This window comes from Phalacrocorax aristotelis, chromosome 15 (genome assembly GCF_949628215.1).
Source record: "Phalacrocorax aristotelis chromosome 15, bGulAri2.1, whole genome shotgun sequence".
NCBI lineage: Eukaryota > Metazoa > Chordata > Aves > Suliformes > Phalacrocoracidae > Phalacrocorax > Phalacrocorax aristotelis.
In genome coordinates this window covers 4,371,566-4,399,203 of record NC_134290.1, presented here as the reverse complement: position 1 = coordinate 4,399,203, position 27,638 = coordinate 4,371,566, and the positions used below count along the sequence as shown (strand labels likewise).

Genomic DNA, 27,638 nt, shown 5'->3' with positions numbered 1-27,638 from the left:
TGAGGGGGAGCGGGGGCCCCCCCATGGGGACACAGGCAGCTCCTTCCCACGGGCAGGATGACAGAGCGGAGACCCCCCGGGGGGGGCTGAGACCCCACACCCCTCTTTGCCCCCTCGGGGGTCGGGCACCGCTCCGGGCCGGGGTTTCCCGCCGGCGGGGGGCCTTGGGCTGCCGGGGGGTCTCCGGGGCTGCCGGGAGGGGTCGCGGGGTGAGGGCTGCGGGGGAGGGGACGGGGGCCCCCCCCAACCCGCCCAGCGAGGCGGAGCCCAGCTCTTCTGCATGCACCGGCCGCCTGGCCAATCAGCGCTCGTGGACTGTGTGGCCAGTCAGTGCACATAGACCCTCTGGCCAATCAGCACAGGCGTATCTCAGCCAATCAGCGTATAAAGAGCTCAACCGGTTAGCAGGTGCTTACGGCTCCGCCAGCCTGCAGGTAAGCAGAGCTCAGCCAATCAGCTGTCAGGTACATAGCCCTAGCCAATCAAAACTCAGGTGCGTCCGTCCCAGCCAACCAGCGCTCCCGCAGCTCGGTGGGGGGTCGCGGAGTCGCTGGCCGCTGCGCCCCGGTGCAGGTACTGCGGGGAGTCCCGGGTGGGCGGCCGGGCCTGGCGCCGGCACCGGGGCCCCGCCGGCCCCCGTGGCTCCACAGAACCCCCCAGGAGCGGGAGGAGGCTGCGGCGCCTGCCGGGCCCGGGGCGCTCGGCTCTGAGGGGGTGAGATCACGGGGGTGGCCAGGCCCCGTTCCCCACCGTAGCCCCGCCCCTGTTCCCGCCCATTGCGGACATAGCTCCGCCCCGTCCCCGCCCATCACAGCTATAGCCCCGCCCACCACGGCCCACCACAGCCACAACCCCGCTTCCGTCCCCGCCCTCCCCAGCCGTAGCCCCGCCCTGTACCCGCCCGCCCCAGTTATAGCCCCGCCCCGGAAGCGCTCCCCGCTCGGCGTTCACTTCCGGCAGGCCGGTGGCGGCGGGCGGCGGTGGCAGCAGGTACGGGCCGGGGGCGGCGGGGCCAAGCCGAGCCCTGCCCGGTGGCTGCTCCATGTGGCCCCCCTGCACGGCTTCCCCCGGTGGCGGACCCTGCTCATCTCCGGTCCGGTCCGTTCCCCCGGTCCGGGCCCTGCCAGCCCCCTGCTCCGCCCCAGGCTGGTGTCCCCCTTCCTGCCCGGGCGCGGCGGCAGGTTGCCCCCCCCCCCCCCCCCCAAGATATAGCCCCGCAAGCGCGGCGGAGCCTGGGGCGGGAGGGGAAGAGACTCCAGATGCCAAGGGCACACGGAGCCCACCGGCACGGCACGCCTGCGGGCGGCTGGGGAAAAGGGGATCCAGGTCCCGGCGCGGCTGTTGGGCGGAGGAGGAAAGGCAGCCTGGGCTGGGGCGGCTCTCGGGGCTCGGAGCACGGCGAGGCACCGTGCGGATCTATGGGAGGAGGTCGGTACCGGCCTCCGCTGAGACGCGGGATGAGCTGGGAGCTGGGCATGGATCAGCCGTGGAGGTTCCCGGTCTGGTATCCTGTGTTTACTGCCTCGTCCGTGGAGGTTGTAAGGGGAAAAAAACTCCCAAACTTCACGAAAAAGAGCCTGCAAACCAGCTTCTGCCTGAAAGAGCTGTATTGCAGGTGCTTGTTCCCCTCCACAGGTCCTTTGTGTCGTGCAGAGTTTGCCAGACTCCCAGAGCTTGCCAGAGATGCCGCTCCTGGTAGCGGCGGGGCTACCACAGGGGTTTGCTGTCCCCTCTTGCTGGGTCCTGGAGTGTTATGTGGGTACCCCGCACAAGCTGCTCCTTCGAGATCTGGTTTGCTGCCCCCCAGCCCTGGCTGTGGGCTGCTTCCCGTGCCGCTCAGGTGGCTGAACCGAATGGGCTTGGCGCTTGGGGACCCCGAGGGGCTTCCCAGAGGTGTTGATCAAGCTAGGCTGGGACCTCTGTGGAGGGAGGTGTCCAGCCTCGGAGCCCTGCTGGGCCCAGCTTTCCCAGGAGAATAATGTCCCATCTGCTGTGGGACGAAGCTCATCTGCGCATCCAGATGCGTCCAGAACAAGGCCCTCAGTGTCTCTGAGGATGCTTAGCTGGTGCTTTGGGAGGGACATGAGAGGTGTTACCCGCCTTTGAGGTGATCCCTGGGCTTGTGCTGTGTAAAGTCCCCCTGGCTCTCCAGAGCACAATGCTTTGATGTTGGGATCCCCATGTGCTGATTTGCCTGGCAGCATGTGGTGCGGGGGACACCTCGGGGCTCTCTGTTTTTTGTTTGTGGGCTTTATTCCCCAATTATTGGTTTATGGGCTCTATCGGTCGTGACTCCTTTGATCTGCCTATGGCTGCTCTCATGGCCCTTCTGCCACCTGGGTTAGTGAAGGGCCAGACACCAGCACTTTGGAGCCTCTGATTGCTTGAGCATTGGCTCAGCAAATGAACCGATCTGCCACAGCTTTGGGCACCTCACTAACACTGCAGTAGGTTTGGCAGGGCTTCCAGCACTTGGTTATTAAACTGGGGTGCCTTAACCCATCGTTTGCCAGGAGACAGACCTGCTCAGCAAGGCTGCAGGTCCCTCGGTACCGGAGGCTGTGCTGGCTGCCCGCCTGCTGGGTTCACAGACCGTCAGCTGCACTCGCCACTGCCATTAGTTGGTGGCTCCCCTCGTTATAGAAGGTGCGGGATGTGCCACATAACTTCACTGCTGTGAAGAAGGAAGGAAAGAGAATTGGGTTCAGCATGAGGCTCTTTAGTTGCTGGCTCTCGTGTCCTCAGCCGCTTGTTCTCCTCTTCCAGACTTGGGTTTCCATCTTCCCCGCTGGCGTCTGTGCCTGGCCTGGGGGATTTGTTCGCCGAGGCTAGGGGCGTGCGGTGCTGCTCAGAGGTGTGGGGGCTGTTGCCACCTCACACATGCCTGGCCCTTTGCATTGGCTTGAAATTGGCTCCTGTCAATGGAGAATAGTTGGGTGAAGTCCCCAGGGCCTCTGTTATCCATCTCAGTGTTTAGGATTTTTTCACGCTGCCTTAAGTTTCTTTAATTATGCCGACTTACTGGGTTTTAGTGATCTGCCTCCTGCCCTTAAGTGCTGTATTTGCAGCTGCCAAGGATGCCTTACTTGCTCATAGGATTTTTTTTTTTCCCCCTGCTAACCCTCAGCTGACCCTCTGTTTTTGAGGTGAGCTGTTCACTAGAAGCGTGCCCTTTGAGTTCCTGCTCCTCTTTGCCCCTCTCTCCACTTCAGGTGCCAGCATATACCCGCAGTGCTCTGGGGATGGGTGTTTGTGCAGGGCTGGTGCAGATGCATCTGCCTGTGTTTGCTTCTTTCCTTCTGTTCCCCCTTGCCTTGTCAGACCCTCCTCAAGACACGTGTCAGACTGGGTAGATCAAAACTTACTGTCAGCCAGTAAACTTTCATTCTGGGCTGTCACAGAGTCCCTAGGAAGATTGGCGGAGCTACGGCAAGCCCTCTCACTGTAATAACCAGGCACCTGGGTTGTCCTGGGCATGGTTTAAATGCTCCTGTGATGCTTAGATGACCTGTTCCTCAGGAAGAGTGGCAGTGCTTTCCCTGCATCCCTTCCCAGGCAACGGGCTACTGCGAGAAGCTGAAAAACTCCTGTCAGCAGCACCTCAGCCTTCAAGGGCAGAGGAATTGGCCTAAAACAGGGCAGTAAAAGTAGCTGGGGGTTGCTAACAAGTTTTCTTGTTCCACTCTGTAAAGAGGAAATGACCAGCATGAGCGGCGGCTTATTTGGCATTGGTGTTGTCCCTGGGAGCCCCCACCTCGGCAAGAAGCACCATGCTGTGTTTGTTGCTGTACCTCAGGTTTAAGGGCATCTTATTTACCCTAGATGGCTGAATTCGGGAGCCTGCTGGGTTGGCTGAGCTCTGCCAAGTTCCCAACCCAAGGGTCTGAGATCAAGGAGGGGGCTTGTGCTGTGTCTGTACAGGTACGTCAGCCAGTGGCTCTGAAATGCAGGTCCTGGGAGGAGCACACCATCCCGTCCTCAGCTGCCTGAGGTCTGCTGCGGCAGCCCTGGCTTCTCCTTCAGCCTCAAAGTGCTTCATGAGCAGCAGAAAATCAGATGCTCCAAACAACGGCACTTCTCCCAGCTGGGCCATGGGCTCCTTGGTGCTGCATCACAGTGGCAAAATAACCTCGTTAAAGCTGCGTCCATCAAGGAAGGTGTCCATAGGAGCACCTCGCAGCAGCAGGATGGTTGCAGATGGTGTGGGAGCCCTCCTGCCCTGGGATGGCAGGCCCAGGGTCCCAGGGAGGGTGCGGGTTTGTGCTGCTGCAAAGGTTCTTCCTCAGAATGGACCAGAGGAGCCCAGACTAGGTGTGGATGAGCTCTGGGTGCTCCCCTCCAACACCCAGGTGCCATTTTGCTACCAGGTCCTTACAAATACGTTCAACCCTTGAATCCTGTTTGCATGACTGGCTTCAAATACATTTGGCAATTAGAAGGAGTAAAATTTGGGCTACTGTGAGGTCAGGGTCTTTTTGCAGTAGCAAAACAAGCAAGGCAAATCTTGGATCCTGTGTTTTCTGAGTGCTGGTTCTGCTCCCGGCTGTTGGGAACTACTGATCCGCTCAGCCCCTTGGTGGGAGATCGGTGAGTTCCAGGACACCTTTTTTCCCAGCCTGTAAAGGAGCTGGGTGGGAGTTGCTGGAGCAGGGGGAGCAAAGCTCCTGGCTCCACACCATGCGGCAAGTGCTGGCTGCCATCTGCCTGCCTGCAGATGAGCTCCGGCCGCCTGCTTTTGGAGGGTGTTTAGCAAGGGCAGAGTATTTGCAACTCACCATAATGACTCTAAACCATTGGATCTCTCCAAATGAGATGACTGAGGCTGTTGACTCCAGATATGACACCCCCCCCCAGTTCTATGTGCCAGAAATCTGTCTTATTTACTGTCGGGATCCAGCCTGGGAGAGGAGACGCTGCTCCATCCGTCCCTTTCCCCAGTTCAAGCTGGACTAAAATGTGTGTAGAAAGCCATGGGGATAGCACAAGAGCTGCTCTGCAGTCCCTGAACAGTTTCCTTTGCCCTGCCTAAAACGGGAGCCAGGCAGCAGGACTAGACCAAGCCCAAGGGCTGAGCTCAGGGGAATTCACCTTCGCAGGGCTGTGCCAGTGGCAGCCGCATCCCAGGGTCGGCAGGCAGCCCTGCCTCCTTGCCCTTGGTTAGCTTGTGGGGAACACACACAGCGCAGGGTGCAGAGCACCCAGCTTTGATGGGTGTTTGGAGCTCTGCTCAGCCTCTTGTTGCCTTGCTTGAGGCGCTGGGTAGTTTCAAGTCTTGTCCTGTTGCTGTGGAGGTTGTGGTGTTGGTGTGGGGAGCAATGGGTGTGCCTTAATTCTTGAGCTCAGGCTGGAGCAGGAGGTGGCAGTCTGCTTTTTGGAGGCTGCTGTTGGCCCTGCAGGGCTTAAAGGGGCGGGGGAGATGGGTGGCCATCTCTGCCTCTGAAATTAGTGGGGTGTTGGATGGCTACAACGCATGCTGCAGTTACCCTGGGGCTCTGGGAAATGGCAGGAAAGCAGCAGGTGTGATTCACGTCTGCGAGCCAGCTGCAGAATTCCCTGGTAGGCTTCAAGTTTGCTTTCCAGGCACTTCTGCAGAGCAGGGCTGACTGTGAGCCAGGTCGCTGGAATCGGAGGGACTGCAGTAAATCCTCCTTCCTCCCTCTCTTGCAGGACGGGATCTGCAGTGAGGCATAGAGAGCTGCTGCGGTGCAGCCTGGAAGCTCCCACTCTTCACTGGAGAGCCATCAACCTAGGCGGGGAAAAAAGACTCTGAATAAATCCCAGGTAACTGAAGCAGGGAGTGCTGTGTCTCACACGAGGCTGCCTGGGAAGTGGTTTGCTCCCAGGGCAGCCTCAGCAGGGCTGGGGTAGCATGGTGACAGACTTCCCCCCTCTGTAACAGCGTCAGGACCATGCTGCCAACACCCAAAGTAAGCCCTGAGCCGATGCAAACTCTTTCTCACTGCCCACCAAGCTGGCTCTGGCTGTGCGCTTTGCCAGGCAGGTGCAGCCCCCACGTTTTATCCAGATCTTATCCCTGCTGAGGATCACTGTCCAGCTTGGATGGGGAACAGAGGACACGGTTCCTCTGGCTGCAACTCGTGTGCTCACAGGGGATTGCTGCATTTGGCTTGCAAGATGCTCATTTACATTTTAAAACCATTTGCAAGCTCTTTTTTTTTTTTTTAACTTGGCTTTGCTTTCCGTGCTCCTGCCCCTCCAAAACAGCAAGGCCACTGCGGGCTTTCAAGGACGATCCTCTGGTTTCTGCTGCTGAAGGAAAGATGGGTGAAACAGCTGTAAAAGACAAATCCCCGCTAGCCTTTAAGAAGGGCTGTCTGCTGCCTGCACGTCAGGCTTCCTCAGCCTGCCAAGTCATAAATCTGCCCTAAACTGCCTGAATTATATAATATAGCCCCAAGTGCTGGGCGGAAACCTCGCGCCCTTTGAATTTAAAGCAACACTGCTGAAGCAGGGATGGTTTCTGGAAGAGGCTGCTTTTGATCTTGCCAGCGTGCTTGGTCAGGCGCTGGCAGACTCGTGCCCCTCTCAGCCACGCTGTCCCCTTGCTCCTGCATTGGTCTGAGCCTTGGGTTTTGCTCTGTTCCTCTTTCCACCCGGGAGCTGTTCCCTGCATAAGTGTGAGGGAGGGCTGGGAGTGAGTTTTCCATAGAAAAGTGTTTCTCGGATGAGGAGACACAAACCCAGGGGAGATGGCTGAGCCCCTGCGGTGGGGATGAGGGCTGTTCAGCTCTGCGTGGGATGGGGCAAGCAAAGTGGCTGCTGCTGGTGGTGAGAAAAGCGAGTCAGGGCTGGAGCCTGAGCAGGGGTGAACGCTGGCATCTTCAGCGACTACTTTCCTCCTCCTCCTCCACATCCTTGTTAGCGAACCAGCTGATTGCCCACTCATTGGCAGAGCCCGCGGTGCGCCGGCGTGGCTGCGAGGCACTCGCTCTCCCTGGAGGAACGGGCTCCTCCAGGCGCTTCATCTTGTGACTTTCCATGAGATCCCAAGCTCTTTCCCTCCCCTGGGTTTTCCTTCCCGGAGCTCTCTGTAGCGACCTTGGTGAGTAAACTATCAACGCTTAACCCCTCTGGTCTGCATCTCCTCCCAGGGACGTGCCACTAGCTGGAGACCACCATGACGGACTCGAAGTACTTCACCACCACGAAGAAAGGTGAGAGAGGGAGCGGGAGGGTCACACAGTTTGTCCCTGAATAATCAGGCTTTTCTTGCAGCTGTGTAAGCCAGGCGGGGAGGGCTATCCCTTGCAGTGGGAAGCTGGTGGAGGTGCCAGCTCTTGTGAGAACGTCCTGAGCCCAGAGGGGTCACTGTGGCTGACACCCTGCTCCTCAATCTGACGCAGCTGGGGTGGCTTCTGGGCCGCTGTGGGATCAGAGCACCTTGTCACCAGCCCCCTGAAGCCAGACAAGGCTGTTCACAGCTGAGTTATCAGCTTTAGCAGCTCAACAGTGGGTGCAGGACACGGCACCCCTTCCCTGAGCTCCCCTGGGCTGGGACATAAGCACTCAGGGTGTTTGACTTAAGCACTTTCCAGACCAAGGAATTAATGTACAGGAAAGCCATGTGGCATCTTTCTCTTTAGTCTGCCTGCCCCGGAGTGAATAAAGAGCTCAGTGTGGCTTCGCGAGGGCAGGAGACGATGCCCTTTGGCTGGGTCTGGAGCCGCTGGCTGCCCCCAGTGAGGTACTGGGCAATTGCTGCCCCATGCAGAATGGGATTTGGGAGCCACCATCCCTTGCATGGGCTTGAGGAGCAGTTCCCAAAATCTGCCTGCGTTCGCTGCTGCGGGTGCCTGCAGTCATCTGGGCTGCGGGCCTGGGGCTTGGCTTTGGAGCAGTTATCACAACATGCAGCAAAAAATACCCACCAAATAAACCCTGTGCCCTGTGCTTGAGGTGTGGGGTGTTCGTGCCCGTCTCTCCTGCAGTCTGTCCCATTCCTAAAGCCCTCTGGGGCTCTTGTGGTGCTGGAGAAGCTGCAGGGACGCACCAGCACGCTCACCTCCATTTCCATGGATGAGAGCTGAGCCTCCAGGGCAGCGCTGGCCCTTGGCAAGACATTTGGGAAATTAAATCCCCTTTCCAGCTCCTGGCACCCTGGAGCATCCAGGGTGGCAAAAAAGCCCCAGCACACAGCAAGTGGGAGCTATACCTGCCCTCCCCTGGGAGCAGCACCCAGCAGAGGGGTGGGTGCCCCAACCCCAAACCCCTGAGCTCCCCCTTTTCCCCTTCCTCCAGGGGAGATATTTGAGCTGAAAGCCGAGCTGAACAGTGACAAGAAGGAGAAGAAGAAGGAGGCTGTGAAGAAAGTGATAGCATCCATGACCGTCGGCAAAGATGTCAGGTATGTGGTGGTGTTGTGCCAGGGCTGCCTGGGTGGCTTTTGTGCTCCTGTTTTCCTCTGGTGCCTCTGAGGGGCCTTTTTGTGCTGGTTTTTGTCTCGGGCGAGGAGCAAGTGAGCTGCTGGCCATAGCTATACCTCTTGCTATGGGAGGAAAATGGTTGTGTAAGCGTGGCCATCTGGCAGGCGGGGGTTTGCCTGGCTTTGGTAGTAATCTGGCTAAAAGAGGATTGGTCTGGCTGCCAGATAAGTTTGTTGGGATTATTGCCGCTTCCTTCAAGTGTTACTAAAAACAAGCAGAACCCCCCTCTGAGCCTTTATGGCAGAGGGTCAGTGTCTCTGCCTCGGTGTCAGTAAGCCTTTTGCAGGCACTCTGGTCTGCAAAGTTGGGCAGCTTCTTTTCCCTCTTCTCCTTTGTCTGTCTGGCCGAGCAGCACACAGCCCCTCCATCTCCTCCCCGTGTGGACCTGTCCCCACGTGCCCTTGGTGTTACACGCAACGCCAGCGCTTTGCTTTTCATGGTGCATTTGAGAGGAGATGGAGGAAAACAGTGGTATGAGCTCTGTATTTGGAAAACTGTTGCATCCGCAGCTCCCAGAGCACTTGCAGCAGCAGGTAATGCTCTGTCTTGGGGCTGCCGTGGAAAAGATGACATGGCGGGGACTTGCCTGAGGCTGGTCAGTGCTCAGCAGAAGCTATGCTGATTGGAAAGGAAATAACAGCTGTGGCAGCCCATTTTTTCTTGGCATGTGTGTATTTAAGGCTGCAAGAAAGCACTTTACTAAGTTCACCCCTCCCTGGGGAGTGCCAGGAAAGGCTGGTTTAGTCTGGGGTGAGAGCAGCTGAGGTGGGTGCCAGCCCTGCTGGCAGCAAGAGAACCAGCAAAGTGCTGTATCCCAGGCTTAGCGGTGCCCTGGGCTTGATCCTTGAAGTGATGGCTAGGTTTGTGGTGGCAGAGAAGCTTCCAGGAGCCAAGGGACATCTGGCAGGGTGGGATAACTCCTCTGTTAGCCCTCTGATCTCAATTGCCTCTCCTAAGGTGGTTTAATAGTCTAATTGGGCTGTCTGCATCTTTAATAGTCTCACTGGGCTGTCTTTATCTTCTGTGGGGAAACAGCATCTCTGGTACCCCACCGCTCTAGGGCATCTGAGAAGGGGAAGCCCCCAAGCTCCATGCAGGCAGCTCAGCAGCTCTTCTCCATCCTAGCAGAGCATTTGCTGCCTGGGGAGCGGGGCTCTTCCTTACACCCATTCCTGGGTGCTTGCTTCTCTACCGTGAGATGCAGGACATGGAGCCAGTGCTCAGCAGTTTGAAGCAGGATGGGTTTAACGTCCCCAAGAGCGGAGGATACTTTTGGTAGAGCTGCGCAGGAGGGATTGTGCAGAAGGCAAACAGGGAACGGCTTGTCTCCCATGCCCTCTTGCAGGCACTGGAGGCTTTCACGCTGTCCCATGATGGCTTGGTGATGTTGCACCTTCTCCTGGGGCAGTGGACACACATTGGAGCTGGGATATAGCAGAGCCATGTGGGAGAGCTCAGTTTCTGTCCATTAGCGGCTCTTGAGATGCTCCTGATACAGATCTGTAAAGAAAAAACCCACTGGGGTTGGGTAATTTAGCCACATCTGTTGCAGGGTGGGCTTGGGTCCTGGGAGAGCCTGGGGTCTTCTGACTTTGGGAGTGGGTTGAGGCAAAGGAAGGGGATGGCCGTGCTCCTAGAGAGGTGTGGGGTCCCTTAGGCAGCAGTGTCTCCTTCCTCAGCTCAGCAGCGTGGCAGTATCCTGCCTTCACAGAGGTGCTTTGTGTTTCAGTGCTCTCTTCCCGGACGTGGTGAACTGCATGCAGACAGACAATCTGGAGCTGAAAAAGCTGGTCTACCTCTACCTAATGAACTACGCCAAGAGCCAGCCTGACATGGCCATCATGGCAGTCAACACCTTCGTGAAGGTGAGAGGAGAGGGCTGCATGCCCAAGAGCTGCACGCTGCAGCCTGTCAGTTCAGCCCGCTACGTGCATCCCTGCTTTCATGCAAGGCCACCACACTAAGCAGCTTTGTACCCTGCTCCAAAGAAGGGGCGTGGGCAGGTGTCCAAAGCCTCTCTCCTAGGGAGTAGGGGCTCCCCTAGCTCTGGATAACTGGGCAAATTTCTCCAGTAATGCAGATGAAAAATATTTTCTTGGCAGCCGTACTGTGCCACTTGCTGTCAGTGGCAGCTTTGGTTGTGGGCAGCTCCCGTGACTGAGCCGCTGTCATGTGAGCTTACACGCTGAAGTCTCAGCAGCTGAGAAGGGCTTCATGATCTTCCAGTTGGAGTTTGGAACTGAAGAGCATGTTTATTAGGAACCAAGATCACCAGATCACTTTGTGAAAAGGCTTGGTGGGCATTAGAGGGAGTTTGGCTTTTTAGGAAGGGAAAAAAACCACACAATAGACCTGACAGATTCATCCACCAGGTCAGGTGGCTGTTCTGCAGGGTGGCAGCTGACTTCAGATACTTGGTGTAAGTGATGAAGACATCAGATTCCTGGAGGTGTGTTTGGAGTGACGGTGTTACAACTCTGTGGGTGCCAGATTGCAGAACATGAGATCAAACCTCTCTCTTGGGTGACTTGTTCTTGAGAGCTCAGTGTTAAAATCTCTAGACTTCAGGTACCCAAAGGAGAACAGAGGTGCCGAAGTCACCACTGATGCCTGCAAGTTAAGGAGAAGCAGCCCTGGAAATCTAACCTCCCTCACTCATCCCCACAGGACTGTGAGGACCCAAACCCTCTGATTCGGGCTCTGGCTGTGCGGACCATGGGCTGCATCCGTGTGGACAAGATAACAGAGTATCTCTGTGAGCCCCTGCGGAAGTGCCTGAAGGACGAGGACCCTTATGTGCGCAAGACAGCAGCTGTCTGCGTGGCAAAGCTCCATGACATCAATGCCCAGCTGGTGGAGGACCAGGGTTTCCTGGACACCCTTAAGGACCTCATCTCAGACTCCAACCCCATGGTGATTATTTTTTGCCTCTCCATCCTCTCTTCATTCTAATGGCAGTAAATGCTCTCCCTTCATCTTTACATACTGACTTCCTCCCGTGCTCCCCTTCACCCTCTTCTTGGTGCTTAACAGATCACTTTGGGGGAGAGTTGTCTGAGGGCTGCAGGCTGTGTTCCTTGTCCTGTAACCCTGTCTCCTGGATGGAAGGTTTCTCTGATTCCTTGGCAGTGCGTTATTAGTCTGCTCCCTTTTGGGAGGAGGCTGTCCCAGCTAGCTTGGAGCAGGGGATGGTGGCAGAGGGGAGCTCTGGTACCATGGAGCCAGCAGCTTTTGCCTCTGCTGAGGGTTTCCTAGCAGCTGGGCTTTGGCCAGCATTAGTCTCCCTGTTTTTCCCCAGGCGTGAGGAGCTTTAAGGCCTGCTTTCCCCAGGGTTTCTCTTCCCCCAGCCTTTGCTGCTCTTCAGATCTTGCCACAGGTGTAGCAGTGAGCCCGGGAGCTGCCGCAGAAAGTGATGGGGCTCCACAGAGCAACCTGACTGTCTGGGGAAGGGGAGCTGGAGCTGGCTCCTTTGCGCCAGGCACAGGGCCAAGGCTGACTCCATCTGAACATGTGTAAAACTGTTGGAGATGTGGCGTGGGTGGTGGTGATTGCTCATCTCCTGAGGATCAGCTGGTGGGGAGGAGAAGCTGGTGCCCAGATGTTGCTGGGATGTGAGGTGCTGATACTGAGGATGCAGCTCATCTGTTTGCACCAGCTTTACCCCCAGGCTGTTGAATCACATCTGGTGTCACCTAATGCTTGCTGTCACCCAATGTGTGCCCTGTCCCCTCTGGCAGGTAGTGGCCAATGCAGTAGCAGCTCTCTCGGAAATAGCAGAGTCTCACCCAAGCAGTAACCTCCTGGACCTCAACCCCCAGTCCATCAACAAGCTGCTCACGGCCCTGAACGAGTGCACCGAGTGGGGCCAGATCTTCATCCTGGACTGCCTGGCAAACTACATGCCCAAGGATGACCGGGAAGCCCAGAGGTGAGGGAAGTGCTGCTGGGGCAGTGATGGCTGTAGGGCATCATGGACCAGCCGGAGCTGGGCTGGAAAGGGGAGGGGGACTGGTGGGTATGGACACTGCCCATTCTCCAGATATCTTCTTCCTCCTGAGCCTTGGCATCCTGCTGCAGGAGGTGAGACAGCGGGCATCTGCCAGCTGCCGTACCTTGGGCATGGCCATCGGGGGGCTGCCTTGGTCCTGTAGTGAGCCCCATCCCCTTGCTGGCACAGGGACTGTGCTTCTTAACTGCTTCAAAACATGGCCTTGCGGTGCAGCAGGGGAGGATGGGCACTCAGGAACTTGGAAAGGGGGCCCCTGCAGTAGGGTTTTGCAAAGGCTGGGAAGTAACCATCATCGGGGCATTTAAGAGCCAGTTCAGCATCTCTTGGGAAGGCCTTAAGTGCTGCTCAGCTGTCCTGCTGTAAACTCTGCCAGTGCCTTGTTATTCTTTGTCGGCACTGGCAGCAATGTTTAGGCAGGGAGATGAGCTGCGATCGTTTTCTTTCCCTTCTCCTTCCCCTGACGCCCCCAGTATTTGCGAGCGGGTGACGCCCCGGCTGTCCCACGCCAACTCAGCAGTGGTGCTCTCGGCAGTGAAGGTGCTGATGAAGTTCATGGAGATGCTGTCAAAAGACCTGGATTATTACGGCACACTGCTAAAGAAGCTGGCCCCACCACTGGTCACCCTGCTCTCTGCAGAGCCTGAGCTGCAGTATGTGGCTCTCCGCAACATCAACCTCATCGTGCAGAAGAGGTGGGTGCCCCAGTGCAGCAGCAGGGACAGCCTGGCTCGGGCTTCCCTTCATCCCTAAGCGTTCTGATTCCCAGTGCTTCAAACCCTCTGACTGCAGCGGTGGCAGGGCTTTGCCAACGCAACCCATCGTATGAGGTTTCTTCTTCTCTATTATTTAAAATCCAAGGGCTGGGTGCAGAGAATCATGAGAGTTAATGGGTAGGGAGCTAAGCTGGGATCTCCAGGAGGGTTTTATTTCACTTTATTGTCTATTTGGGGGAGCAAAGGACAGAAAGGCAAAAAGCTGAGACTTTGGTTTAGTCATTAACTGTCTAGCGAGGAATTTTTGTGAGATCAGCTTGTTTCTATGTAGTTGTTCTCTCTGAATAAGTGCTGAGAGTCCTTTTGTCCCTTTGCTGATCTAAACCTGCTGGTGGGCAGGAGGTGTCCAAGGCCCCACACATGTGCCCTGAGCAGAACTGGCCAGCTGGAGAGCCATGCTCCACAGTGACAGCCGCAATCAGATGATTTGTCGTCCTACCAGTTATCGCCATGGTTGCCTATTAAAAATAACATCAACTTCTGGGAGAAGTGGAAAGCAATTAGTGTCCCTGGGAGCAGGAATGTGGAAGGCAGGTTGGCTCCTTGGAGCTGAACTTGGCCTGTCCCTTCCCCAGCTTAGAGAGAGGATGAGAAAGGTCCGGCGTAGCCCTGGGGTCTGGGTTTGTGTCCTTGATCCTGCAAGACGTCCCTTCCAATCTTGGCAAGATAAACATCCCCTGTTGCCTTGCGTCTGGTCTTTGTTTGTGGCAAGGTTGTGCTCTGTCCCCTGCACACCAGCAAAGGGGAGCCAAGGGACAGAGTCCTGGGGGGATAATCATGGTATCTTGGATTCCTCGGCATTGAGTGGGCCCCCAAAACCTTGTTCTTGTGGCCAAGGAGCCTCGTCCTCCTGGGCCAGAGCTGCTTGTTCTCTGGCTCTGGATTTCCCCAGGTTATGTCCCTGGTGTCCTCAAGCTTTCATCATCCTAGCTCCAACCTCAGCCAGGGAGTGCTGATTCATGCTTGTAGCTGGCAAGCGGAGTAAGGAATTTGCATGGACTTGGGGCACTAGCTGGCTGCAGGGTCAGGTGAATGAATCCCCATCCGTCTCCTGACCAGCATGCAGCTTTCTGGGGAGGACAGCTCCCTTTCTGCACTGCTTTGGCTGCTGGTCACTGCCAGGGTCAGAGCCTGGAGGTGGGAGCAGAGCTCAGATCTTGCTACTGCTATCAGGTGATTTCTGTAGCAGCAGAATCGGGTGTCCAGGAAGCTCTGGAGAGAGAAGCCTGTTTTCTGGAAGATGTTTTGACTTCATGGTCAAAATGAAGGAGCGTGTGTCTCCCTTAATTGCTGCCTCCCCTTGTCACCCAGGCCTGAGATCCTGAAACATGAGATGAAGGTGTTCTTTGTGAAGTACAACGACCCCATCTACGTCAAACTGGAGAAGCTGGACATCATGATCCGCCTGGCTTCCCAGGCCAACATTGCTCAGGTCAGGGTCTGCCTAACTGTGCTGGGTGGGCACCAAGGGGTTTGTGCAGGGGGGCTCCAGCCCCACGGGGAGGGAATTCGCCTGAGAAATCCTAGGCCCAGCTTTGCAGAACGCTGGCAGGAGCAGCTGTACCACCCAGTCTGCTTCTGCTGGGTCACCACCGTGCTTTTCTGGTGGCTTTTTGTGCAGCTGGGCTCTCACTGTCATGTCCTCTCTGGCAGGTGCTGGCAGAGCTGAAGGAGTACGCCACAGAGGTGGATGTGGACTTTGTAAGGAAGGCGGTTCGAGCCATCGGCCGCTGTGCCATCAAGGTGGAGGTGAGGGCTGGATTGCTTTGGGTCCCAATGACAGCTGTGTTTAGGCAAGGCATTGCTCTCCAGCATGTGTTGGATGAGCTGCAGGTCATCCCACCCCAGGAGGTAGCACTGCCCCGACAAGCTAGAGCCTTTGTGGGCCACGGTTGTTCCACGAGGCACATACAGGGGGTAAGGAGGGTAATTTCATCCCCTTGCCTTTTGCCACTGGAGCTGGTTTTGGATCCCTGCACATCCTGTGCTCTGTTGAAGACCCAGCTCTGTTGAAGAGCAGCTGTGCCTGCTGTGTTAATGCATCAGATGACACAAGTTTGGGGACTGCAGGGTGGTCTGGGAGGGGAGGCTTTGCTTCCCCTCGGGGTTAACTTGAAGAAGGGGATTATTAAAAACCTTACTGTGGCTCTGCATGGCCCAGGTACAAGCAAAGTCATGTAGCTTTCAGCCAGCTGATGTTGCGCCGGCTTTACTGCAGAGCATCCTCAATCACGAGACAAACAGCTCGACACCAGCGAGCCAGGCGCTGGTGAGAGGCAGGAGGAGACGTGCTGGAGAGCTGGCTCGGGCTTTGCCTCCCACTGGGAGCTGAGCTGGCCCAGCTCTGCCGTTAGAGTGATCCCTCCCCTCCGCAGTGAAGCCAGCCTCTCCCACAGGGATTTATTGCCATGGCATTAGCTGTTTTTTGCTATTAATGCTTAGCTGTGTGGCTGTGCAGATCCAAACTAAGGCAAGGCGCAGGATGCTGCTGCCCTGGCAAGCCAAGGTCTGGGCTTGCTGCTGCGCTCCTGCACCCAATGGCCTGAAATGCATCCAGTGGGAGCAGGAAGCAAGCGGCGTGGGGGAGAGAGGAGGCTCTGGGACCATGCAGGGGGGAGAGAGGAGGCTCTGGGACCACGCAAGGGGGATGAGGAGGAGCCAGACCTGGGTTAAAGGGGCATGAAGGGGAGACAGCATTTGTGCATCCCCTGTGCTGGGCTGGGCTGGGTTTGGGGTAGGCATGGAGAGGATGAGGCAGTGAGGAGGGGGTGTGGGAAGGGCAGCAGGGACTTTGGACAGGGATGTAGGAGCATGGCTGCTGGCTGACCAAGTCCCTCCAACAGCAATCGGCCGAGCGCTGTGTCAGCACCCTGCTCGACCTTATCCAGACCAAAGTCAACTACGTGGTGCAGGAGGCCATTGTCGTCATCAAGGACATCTTCCGCAAGTACCCCAACAAGTGCGTGGCAGTGGATGCTCCCCATCCTAGACGGGCTCTTTCTGCCCCTCTGAGCTTGGGGGGGCCCTACAAAGACCCAGATGCAGGCGAGAGATGGGCTGCTGCTCCCTCCTGGTGGGGTGGTTGGTGCAAAGCCTCCCAGAGGCTCCCTGCAGCGAAGGTGGCCTTGGGATTTTTTTGCTACTCAGGGTTGTGGTCACTGTTCAGTGCTGCCCCAAGAGTTAAGCTGGGGGCAGGAAAGCCATCCCCAGCCCCACGATGGCAGCCCCAGATCCAGAGACCCAAACGGACAGGAGCTGTCAGAGACTTTGAGGCCCCTTGTGTCAGCATAAATGGTCTCTGGCTCTTAATTCAGCACTTCTGATGCTGGGGCGAGGGCGGCAGTAGGAGAGGGGAGTATTCCAGCTGTGCCAGCAGGAATGGGCAACTGCATGACCAGGAAGTCATGTAGTACTAGTGGTAATAAATACTAATGAACTGAATTAGTAACGGGCTAGTCTGCACGAATAGCCAGTGACTCAGGGCTGCTGCAGAGAGGACAGAGACTGGATGAGCGGGGCTGAGAAGTTAATTCAGCAGCAGGGCTGGCGAGTAGGGGAACATGCTTTGGGGCCGGAGAGGGATCAGCATGGGCAGCATCACACCATGCCACAGCCCTGGGGAGAGGGGACAGCCCCAGGCAGGTGGCCGGGTCTCTTGCCGGTGCCCTCAGTGACGTCCTGTTTCTGCTGAGGGTGATGAGATGTCATCTGGAGTTAGGGCGGAGCTGCGACTCGGGTGTCTTGCTTTGGTGAATGCTTGTCCTCTCCTCGGGAAGGTATGAGAGCGTGATCGCCACACTCTGCGAGAACCTCGACTCCCTGGACGAGCCCGAGGCCCGGGCTGCCATGATCTGGATCGTGGGAGAGTACGCCGAGCGGATTGACAATGCCGATGAGCTGCTGGAGAGCTTCCTGGAGGGCTTCCATGATGAGAGCACGCAGGTGCGGTGGGCCAGGATGACAGCCCCCTGCATGATGGGGAGGGTCTTGCCGCCAGCAGGACCAGCCGGTTGAGGGGTGATGCTGTGGCAAAGCCTTGTGCTGATTGGAGTGTAACGAAGCCGTTTGCTCTAGCAGGGTTGTGAAGGTGTTTTCCTTGCAGGTGCTTGGGGAAGTGGTGTCCCGCAGCAGCTTTGGGTGCAGAATATGACCTGTGAAATGCCATCACAGTGGTGTCCCAAGCACCCTCCCTCCTTATCGTTGGGCCTGCTTGTCCACAAGGGCACATTGTTGGCTCGTGGTCAGCTGCTTGTCCACCAGCACTCCCAGGTCCCTCTCAGCAGAGCCACTTTCCAGTAGTTCAACCCCCAGCCTGTGCTGGTGCGGGGGGTTGTTCCTCCCCAGGGGCAGGACCTTGCACTTGCTTTTGTACCTCCTACAACCCCTGTGCAAAACATAATGAAACTAAGTTGTGGCGAACAGGACAAAGTCTGTAAATGTAAGATAGCAAAGCCAGCAATCCTGGCCACCCTGTCTCAGGCCTAAAGGGACTGTCAGAGGTGAATCACTGCTGCTTATCCTTGTAAAAGTCAGAGCCTGCTCTGGCCTTCGCCCTTGTGGGACTGTGTAACCTGGTCCGAAGATCTTGCCCAGTAACCTCTCTGTCAACCTCTGGCTCTGATGGGCTGAGGGTGTGGTAATCAGCTTGGAACGGGCTGCAGACCTGGCTGCCAGCCATGCAGGGTGCCCTCACACTTGTCACCGCTGTTTAAGCAGTCACCCTGCATTCATCCCTTGAAAGGCAGGTTGGGGTTATGCCCTGGCAGCATGTAAGGGAAAAATTCCTGTGTTCTTGCACAAAAATGGTGTCAGCTGCTTGTCTGTCTCTCCCTAAGCCTGTTTGTCTGCCTGCAGGTTCAGCTGCAGCTGCTGACGGCCATCGTGAAGCTGTTTCTGAAGAAGCCCACTGAGACACAGGAGCTGGTTCAGCAGGTGCTGAGCCTGGCCACGCAGGTGGGTGACGGCTCCTGTGTGAGGGAGGAGCTTCCTGTGGGCTTCGCCGTACCTCCTGGGCAGGGGGCACGGCTTGGTAAGGCAGTGCCTGTGACAGGAGGCAGATAATTGGAGCTTAATTCTGGAAAAGCTGATAGTTAAAGCCCTGGAGAGCGAGGACACAGTCTCCCGTAGCACAGCAGGCACCTTGTGCCATTTCCCTGCAAAGGCTGGGGTAGCAAAGCAGTGTGGCCTCTGCACACCAGAGGTGTGACATAAATAGCTTTAACTCTTATCCCCATGATATCTGTAATGCTACAGCAAGACTTAGATGGGGCCAAGATGCTCCGAGTTGCTCCGTGGAAGCTGCGGCTTCCCCTGGCTGATGGCTTCGGCACTAACCCCTGTGCTTCCTGAAGGACTCTGACAACCCCGACCTGCGGGACCGTGGCTATATCTACTGGCGCCTGCTCTCCACCGACCCGGTGGCGGCCAAGGAGGTGGTGTTGGCGGAGAAACCCCTCATCTCTGAAGAGACAGATCTGATCGAGCCGACGCTTCTGGATGAGCTGATCTGCTACATCGGGACACTGGCCTCCGTCTATCACAAACCTCCCAGCGCTTTCGTGGAGGGGAGCAGAGGGGTCGTGCACAAGAGCTTGCCCCCACGAACGGGCTCGTGAGTAGCTCCGCTTGCCCAGGGTGACTCCCCACTGCGCGCAGGGACTTCCAGGGCTGGATCGGTGTGGCAGGCGGGTCGGATGCTGAGCCAAGCGGCTGTGGGGCTGCCATAGCCACACACAGCACTGCTGCACAGCTGGTTGTGTCCATTGTGCTTAGAGCTGAGGCCCCCCTTGCAGGGGGAGGCCCCTCTGTAGGAGCAGGGCTATATGGATTCAGTGCTGTCCTTACAAGGCTGAAGGAGCGATCTCAGACCGAAGTGGGAGATGATCTCAATGAGAATGTGTTCAAGTGTTGGGAGCTGTGCTGAGACAGGGTGTCTCTTGGAATGCTTGCTGCAAAGCCCAGCTGGGTGACCCCCCTGCCCTCGTGTCTCCAGCGGGACCTGTCGGCTCAGCCAGAGCTCCTCAGCGTCTCACGTCTCTCCCTCACTCTTCCTTTAGGAGCGAGAGTGCTGAGAGCCCCGATGCGGCCCCCTCGGGGGTGCAGGCAGCAGAGCAGCCGGCTGTCATCCCCACTCAGGGCGACCTGCTGGGTGACCTGCTGAACCTGGACCTGGGCCCCCCGGTGAGCGGGCCTCCCGTCGCTGCCTCGTCTGTGCAGATGGGCGCTGTGGACCTTCTCGGAGGTGGCTTGGACAGCCTGGTACGTCACAGCCCCACATGTTCTTTCCCCAATGCCCGGCTGCCCTGGTGGCATCATGCTGGGCTTGATGCTGACTCCTGTCTGGAGCTTCTGGGGATGGGATGGGCTTGTTCACATGGAGACACCTGGGCTAGTGCTTTTCTTCTACAGATGGAAGATGGAGGGGCACCACACCCTAATTTATTTTGTCCTCATCAGATGGCTGGAGTGGGGCAGAGGGGTTAGTGCTCCTCTCAGTACACGAGGCCTGTGTAGATGCTCCCACTGTCCATGCTGTGCTGCAGGGGTGGCTCCTCTTCCTGTGTCCCCCTCTGAACTCTAGTTAACCCCCAGAGACACCCGTTAAACTACCCTGTAGGGTGGAGGTGTGCCTGCTCCCAGCCCGTGGGGTGCTTTAATGATTATCTCCTGCGCTAGGAGATCTGGAGGTGACAACATTGTCCTCCTGGGAATGTGCAAACCAAGCAGTGGTTTGGCTGCAGGGTGAGGAGGGATGGAAACCTCTGCCTGGTTGGGACTGCCCGCCCTGCGGCTGCCAGCCACGATCCAGGCTTCCCAAAGGAAAAGAGTTTGGAGGTTTTTTTCCACTGCTTGTAAAAGCCAACGGAGATCCCTGAGGGGAAGCAGCATCGCTGTCTCTCTGCCTGCTGCCTCTCCCAGCCTGTAATCCCCCAATCCTGTTTGGAAACAGGCCGGTGCTGAGCACAGGGACCAGAGACCCTGGTCACGCTCTGTCCCCAGGCTCCAGGGCAGCCACGGATGGACGGATGGGTTGGCAGTGTGGCAGGACTAACCTCTCTTCCCTCCTCCCCTTCTTTTGTCTCTCTTGTCTCTTCTTTCCTGGCTTGTACTCTGCATGTGGCTGGCTCTTCTCTCCGCCTTGCCTGCTTCTGCTTGGAGATGGGGGACGAGTCGGAAGGGGTATGGATCAGCCCTTTTCTTAGCCCTCTAGACCATGTGTGGCCCCAGTGCCTGTGCCAGCCCCCAGTGCTCCTGCTCCCCTCGCCCAGCCTTGTGTTCAATGCCCCAGTGACACCTTGCTTCCCTCTGTTTGGGGGCCTGGCTGTCCCCAGCTCCTGGCACGCCAGGTCTGGGACCACTGGAGCATCCCTACTGACTCTGGGCCCTCACTGGCCCACACCGGTGCTTTTAAAGAGTGCCCTCGATGGGCGTTTTGTGGGACCCCTGTGGCCCAGCGTGCTGGCTCCTGCCCCTGCTGATGCTCCTTTCTTGTCTCTTGCAGCTGCGAAGCGATGTAGGAGGCAGTCCTGCTGTGAGTGTGCCCTTGTGCCTGAACCCCCATCTCTGTATCCTCCTCCTCTCCCCAGCCCCACGGTGCCCCCCATAACCCGCTCTCTTGTCCCCCACAGATGGGTGGCGGTGGCAGCTTCACACCGGCGCCCAGCACCACGATGCCTGCCAACCTGGGGGCACCCCTCAGCAGCGGCCTGGGAGACCTCTTCGACCTCACCGGTGGGGTGGGGACCCTGTCAGGATCCTACGTGGCACCCAAAACGGTGAGTGGGACAGCCGAGCCCTGGCTGCTGGCAAAGCTCAGGGCTGTGGCGTTAAGGGGGGGCAGAGACACCCCCCCCATGCCCGCTCCATGCTGCAGGGCCTCCTGGCGGGAGGTGGAAGATGAACCCCCTTATCCTGGCACGGTAGCAAGTCAAGCAAGGGCAGTGGTCTGCAGATGGAGAGGACGTTGGAGTGCTTGCCTGGGGATGCAGGGCAGAGGCAGTCTGCACGTTCCCCTGGGTGGCGTGGAGCCCTAAGCAGAGGGGAGAGCAGGGGTGTCTCAGGTCATGTCTCTGACTTTGGGGCTGTGCTGTTTCCCCGTGTGCGGGGTGAGGTGTGGAGGACTCGGCAGCAGCATCCCACAGCCGTAGCTGGGGTGAGGGTGCCTGTGCCAACTGCGTGTCGGTAGCCATGAAATGTTCCTGGTTTACAAACACCCTGCACAGCTCTGCCAGGCTGGAGAGCACCAAAGGGTTTGCTTTGCGTAAAACCCCAAGGGTTTCTTGTCTCCTTAAATCAGGTCTGGCTCCCTGCCATGAAAGCCAAGGGGCTGGAGATCTCTGGCACCTTCAGCCGGCAGGTGGGCTCCATTTCCATGGATCTTGTGCTAACAAACAAGGCTCTGCAAGTCATGTCTGACTTCGCCATCCAGTTCAACCGGAACAGGTGAGGCCCCTTCTGGGCTGCATCAGCAGTGGCCGCTGAAGGTGCTGCATGACACCTCTGAGCTCAGCTGTGGAGTGGTTGTGCGGGAAGGGTGGGAAGGAAGGGCTGTGAAATGGCGGCAAGGGCTGGGAACAGCCTCACATGATGACCCTTCTCTCTCTGATGGCTGTGGTGGTGATGAGCATCAAACCAAAGCCTCTAAGAAGTTGACTGAAGAGGCCGTTCCTCTGGGGTCTGACCACTGTCCCATTATTTTTCCACCTGGTGAACTGATGCTTGCATTTCCCTCAGATACAACAAGGGATGCCCTGAGGGAATGGGGCAGGAGAGCTAAAAGTGGGTGTGAGCCTATGTAGGAGGGAGGGGTGAGACTTTGGGGCTACCTGGTATTGCCCCATGGTGGGCTGGGCAGGAGCCAGACTGGTCCTGGACTGCGCAGGGGCAGCAAGATGAGCTGGGAGGTGTCCCTGGGGTCTAGGAGGAGGAAGGCAGGGCCCCCTGAGGCTGGCCCAGAGCAGATAGGCAGTGCCTTCTGTCATCAGCCGCTGCCCCCCACCCTGATGCCCTGCCCTCCTTGGTTGCCCCCCCAGCTTCGGCCTGGCCCCAGCAGCTCCCCTCCAGGTCCACGCGCCACTCGCCCCCAACCAGTCCGTGGAGATCTCCCTTCCACTGAACACCGTCGGCTCTGTCATGAAGATGGACCCCCTGAACAACCTCCAGGTGGGGAGCAACCGGGGGTCTCCCCTCCTGGGGAGCTGGGGATGGGGCACAGGGTGCCCAGGGGTGGGTGTGCTCCCCCAGGAGGGAGCCGGTGGGAGGTGTGACAGAAGGAACCAGGCGAGAAGAAACGCTCAGCTCATCACCTCTCTGCTGTCAGAGCTCAGTCTGACTCCAATTTGATGCCTGACTCCACGCGGACCGCTTCCTGCGCGGAGGAGGATCCTCGCTGAGAGCGGCAGAGCCGAGCCTTGGCTGAGCATCTGCTCAGCGTCCCAGCGTGGGGGGAGATGGTGGAGCTGTAGCTCCCGAGAGGGAGCGAGGAGAGCCGGCTAAGGGGGTGCAGCCCCGGCAGCTCCCCCGTTTCCCCTGCACGCTGGGGACAGCGGCATGCCTGGAAGCACGCCAGCATGTGGGGCATGGGTGCTGGCCTCTCCAGCTCCTCAGGCAGCTGCCAGTCTCCTGCTGGATGACATCCAGCTGAAGAGGGATCGGTGGTGTACAGTGGGATGGGATGGGATGCTCGCTCTGGGAACCACACGCCTGCTGTAGGTCAGAGGAGGTGTTGATGTCCCCATGTCCTTCCATCCCAGGTTGCTGTGAAAAACAACATTGACGTCTTCTACTTCAGCACCCTGTACCCGCTGCACATCCTCTTCGTGGAGGATGGGAAGATGGGTGAGTTGGAGTGTGGGTGGCTGTGGCTTGTGCAAGGTGCACTTCAGCCACTGGTCTGTAGGTGCTATCCCAGCCCCTGAAATCCTCCCGGCTGTGTTCCCAGCCCTGGGGATGGAGTGGGGAGCCAGATGCCCCTGTCAGTCTGGAGCAGACAGGGACACTGCCATGGCAACGTGACCAAGCTGTGGCTACCTGAGACAGCCTGAGCCACCTTCTAATTCCTTGCTGCTAGGGAGAGCTTCACTCACTGCTTATTTTGCCTTCTCTGGCACTCACCAGTCTCTTCCCCACACCAGTGTAGCTTGCTAACCCCCCCCCCCCCCCAAAGTGGGTAGCTTTCCTGCGGCTGGGTGAGCCTGGTCTTGGGTAGCTGCTGGAACTGGGTGGCAGCATGGCAGGGCGAGAGCCCTTCAGCTTCCAGCGACGTGGCGGTGTGGCCCATGCCTCACCACCTTTGGGAGGTGGAGGGGGTGGCCGGTCCCATGATTTCACTGTGTTGGTTTCATTCCTCACTGCAGAGCGGCAGATGTTCCTGGCCACTTGGAAGGACATTCCCAATGAGAATGAGGCCCAGTTCCAGATCAAAGACTGTTCTCTCAATGCAGGTGGGTCCAAACCCTTCATAAGAACCTGCTTCAGCTTATCCCAGTTATCCCAGCCCAGGCTGTGGGGAGACAGGAGCTCCTTCCCCCTGTACCCACCCTGCATCTCCAGGAAGGAGCTGCCACTTTGATTGCTGTTGCCTAGTTGTAGAAACTTGGCAGCCTCAGAGATGCTCTGCCCAGCGGGGATGTCCCTGCTGCTGGGGGCAGTTGCTGTGCCTATCCTGGCATCAGTCTCAGTGCAGAGAAACCGAACTGGATCGTGCAGCCTGACACTGCCCGGCCTCACAGCAGCCTCTCCCAGCTAACCCACGGGCAGGGCAGCGGTCCTGTGCTCGCAGGCAGAGCAGGCAGCCCTGGGCTGGGCTCCCTAGTGACTCCTCGCTCCCCCAGCTCCTCTGGGAGATCTGGTGCCAAGTGGGACGTGCGAACCCTGGGCAGGGACAGCCAAGTCCTTTCAGTCCTGCTGGCGGCAGCGAGCTGATCTTTGTGGGGCAAAGCAGGGTGGCTCAGCTTGTGAACTGAGCTCTGGGCTGTCGCCTGCCCTCCCCAGGGAGGACCTGGGAGCCTGGCTGAATAGAGCCCTTCTCCTTGCTGCGTGCGGATGGCGGGTTTTGGATGTGCTGCATTGCAGGGTGGAGAGAGGGAGGGGAGGGGGAGATGGAGCAGGAACAGGTGCAAAGGGAGCTGGTGCTCAGCCCAGTGCCCTGCCCCGAGCAGCCCCTGCAGCAGCTCTCCTCTGGTGCAGATGCTGTTAGCAGCAAGCTCCAAGGCAGCAACATCTTCACCATCGCCAAGAGGAACGTGGAGGGCCAGGACATGCTGTACCAGTCCCTGAAGCTCACCAATGGTATCTGGGTGCTGGCAGAGCTCAGGATCCAGCCCGGCAACCCCAGCTTCACGGTATGCTCTTTCCCCTGCCTGCCTCTGAAAACAGCCCCAAGGTGGCTCCAGGCTGAGGCTGCTGCCCACCCTGCTGCCCACCCTGCCTTCCCCGCTCTCTGCTCGGAGCTTGGGTTGGGCTGGATGGTCCCGCAGCACATCTGTGGTGGCAGGACTCCCCTGTGCCAGTCCTGGCATCCCTCTCGCGTGGGGAGGGTGAGACAGTCTGTGCTGGCTGGCCGGGCTCTGCAGCAACGCTTGATCTCTGCCAAGCTGCCCTCCTAGCGCTGGGGAGGCACCGTGGTGGCAGCAGAAGGAAGGAGAGAGGTCTCAGCCCACCAACGCATCTCCATTAAAATAAAAACCCCAACCCTATCTCCTCCTTGGGGTTATCCCTGGCCCTGCCTGTGCGCTGGGCAGCCTGACCACAGCTACAAACAGCCTGGGAGCAGAGGTCTGTCCTCGTGTTGGGCATGAGCTGTCCCGATGTCCCATGTTCCCTGGCCCGTCCCTTCCCCACCTTCCTCGCAGCCTGTTTTCTTTGGGTTTGGGATGAGCCGTGTCGCCTTGACTCACCTCTCTCTGTATCTCCATACCTGCTGCCTGCCTGCCCTCGCCGGCCTGCCCGCTGTTGCAGGATTTGGAGGTTAGCAGACTGGTTTTTACCCCAGCTTTGGGCTGTCTCTGGCTGCTGCCTGGTTATTTCTCCCCTATTGTTTTTACCTGCCTGCCAGCTGCCCTGCCAGCCCTGCCTCTCTCTTGGTGCCTCTCGCCTCTTCCTCCCAGCAGGGCTAGCACGAGGCCCCCACTGAGAGGAGCTTTGTCAGAGGTGAATGTTTTGGAGGGTCAGGGTATTCCCACCACCCTCCATGGGTTCACCTGAGATGAGGATAGCTGCAAATCCTTATCCTGGAGGATTCACTGCTTGGTACCCCTGTGCTGAGCTCTCCCCGCTCGCCTGCAGGCTTAGGATTTAATTAATTTCAGAGCCATTTAATATTTAACCTTTAAGCAAATAACCAAAGGGGGCTTCCACTTAAGAGGGGAAGGTGCTTTTGTGGGAACCATTCACCCTCAAGCTACAGGCAGTGACTCAAACCCCAAGAGACGAAGCGTGTGTGCCCCTCTGCCTGCCCCCCTGCCCTCCCTGCCTGCGCTGCATGTGGATGTCTCTGCTCCTCAACTGGGCGGGGGGAGCACCGGCAGCCCGGGGAGGGCGCTTGGGGAGCTCATTGCCTTTTAATATCTTTTATCTGGCCAAAATAAGGAGCCGGGGCCACCCCGTGACCTGTGGGGAGGATGCTGCAGCATGTAGGACTTTTGGGCTGGTGGCTCACTGGCGTGGGGCGAGGTGCCATGACCCCCTCTCCTCCTCTTTCCCTGTAGTTGTCCCTGAAATGCAGAGCGCCGGAGGTGTCCCAGTACATCTACCAAGCCTACGAAACCATCCTAAAGAACTAAGGTGCTGTTGCCGCCCATCTTCCTTCTCAACCTCCCGTTCCCGCCCAAGGAAGCAGGGCAGGACCCATGTGCATGTCTTCTCTCCTTCCTGCCAAGGAATCAGCCCTGGGAATCTCCCTCCAGCCCTGGGGCCCTGAAAATGGAGCTGGTGCCAGTGCTCCCACCTCCGCTGGGGCTGGGGCGGGCGGAGGAGGGCAGGGGTGTCCCAGCCAGTCCCTGCATCCCTGTAGAAATCTGTGTGAGTGATGCGGTGTCCTCCTTGCTGATGTTGCCCCGTCAAGAGCCCTGTTTCACCCTCTGGTTCCCTGTGACTGTTTTGGTTTTGTTTGTTGGTTTGTTTTTTTTTTTTTTAACCAAGCTGCTGCACCTGGGGGGCTGCCCTCCCCCTCTGCGTACCCCCACCCTGCAACAATGCCCCTCCCCATTGGTGTTGGGTCTCGTGTCTGCCCAGGGCTGTGTCTGGGGAAGGGTTTGGCACTCCTTGTCCCTGGGTGTAGCACCCCGGGCCTCGCTTGGAGCCTCTTTGGTGCTGGTCCGTACCCAAAGGCCCATGGGCTTGGGTAGCTCATGCTCCAGCTCACCCAGAGCCCTGGCTGCTCCCTTGCCCTGCAAGGAAGCAGCTCCTGCCTGTCCCCCGTTTTGTCCCCTGGTGCAGGAGTGCCATGGGTAAGCCCCTAGCCCTTTGGAGAGGGTCTCCCCCCACAGTGGGAGCCATTTCCAAAGGTCCCAGAAGGGCTTGAGGATCTCAAATTTGAGCCTGTACTTAGAAGTGCAGTTAAAAAAAGGGCTTTTCCAGCCCCATCCAGCCCCCACAGTGAGGCCGGGAGGGCTCCGAGCATCAACTCACACTGCCCTGGCCCGCCCTCTGTCCCCCCAAGCTGGGGCAGCTGCCCCCCTCCCCAGCCCCATGGCTTTCCCTGCTGTCACCCATGGGTGCTGGAGAGGATGTGCTGCCTTCTCCTGCAGTGACAGTACTCGTTTCTCCCCTTCCCCCAGAAATAAAGCCATGGGTCACCCTTAACTAGAAGCATTTGGTGCAGGAAATATCTAATATATAAAATATAAATATATTGTATGTTCACTTGTTTTAAGCGAACGTTGAATAAAGGTGACATCTGCCCACGGAGCTGCTGTCGGGGCGGGGGTACCCCAAGCTCACTGCCGAAGCTGTGGCCTACTGATCCCTAGGGAAGCAGGATGCTGGGAGCTTCCTCTCAGCAGTGCCCTGCCCTCGGCCGGCAGGAGATAAGCCCTCTGCAGGGCTGGTGGCCTTGGCCGTGGCCTTGGGCTCAGCAAGGCCCGAAGCAGCAAATTTGCCTGGAGGTGGGTGTGTGGCCAGGGGAAACAGGGCCAGGGGCCACTTGAGGACAGGATGGTCCTGGGGGAGGGTGAGCAGCAGCTCTTGGCCCTGCGCCCTGTTCCTGGCTGACGCCAGAGCCTCTAACGGCTCCACCGCGCTGCGGCAGCCCCACACCAGAGCATGGTGCCTAGTGCTGGGGGTCCTGTCCCAGTTTTAGGCCCCCTCCTGGGGTTGGGGATGGGGGGGGGGGGGGTCCCTGGGAGGTGCTGCCAGTCTCCCCTGGGGTGACAGTCCTTGCCGGGACACTGGTACCAGGCACTCTGCTGGGTG

At 58.1% G+C, this 27,638-nt stretch overlaps 1 protein-coding gene and 1 non-coding gene across 4 annotated transcripts; both read left to right on the top strand.

Moving 5' to 3' along the window:
* The first annotated feature begins 932 nt into the window (after window positions 1–932).
* Window positions 933–27,134, top strand: AP1B1 (adaptor related protein complex 1 subunit beta 1). 3 transcript variants are annotated; one of them, XM_075109985.1, is made up of 24 exons: window positions 933–990; window positions 5,668–5,781; window positions 7,113–7,175; window positions 8,260–8,365; window positions 10,174–10,309; window positions 11,112–11,357; window positions 12,182–12,372; window positions 12,924–13,145; window positions 14,538–14,658; window positions 14,880–14,975; window positions 16,070–16,185; window positions 17,003–17,168; window positions 18,081–18,179; window positions 18,578–18,837; window positions 19,283–19,484; window positions 20,385–20,405; window positions 20,728–20,757; window positions 20,855–21,001; window positions 21,523–21,668; window positions 22,259–22,388; window positions 22,979–23,063; window positions 23,582–23,668; window positions 24,414–24,568; window positions 25,934–27,134. In XM_075109985.1, exons 3-24 carry the CDS (start codon window positions 7,139–7,141, stop codon window positions 26,006–26,008), a joined length of 2,874 nt encoding a protein of 957 aa, XP_074966086.1. In that variant the 5' UTR covers window positions 933–990; window positions 5,668–5,781; window positions 7,113–7,138; the 3' UTR covers window positions 26,009–27,134. The 3 variants fall into 3 exon arrangements, with proteins under 3 accessions (XP_074966086.1, XP_074966087.1, XP_074966088.1); XM_075109986.1 differs by lacking the exon at window positions 20,385–20,405; XM_075109987.1 differs by lacking the exons at window positions 20,385–20,405; window positions 20,728–20,757.
* On the top strand, window positions 21,793–21,897 carry LOC142065086 (small nucleolar RNA SNORD125). Its single transcript, XR_012663281.1, has one exon. It is a non-coding gene; the product is annotated as a small nucleolar RNA SNORD125 (small nucleolar RNA).
* Window positions 27,135–27,638: the final 504 nt, after the last annotated feature.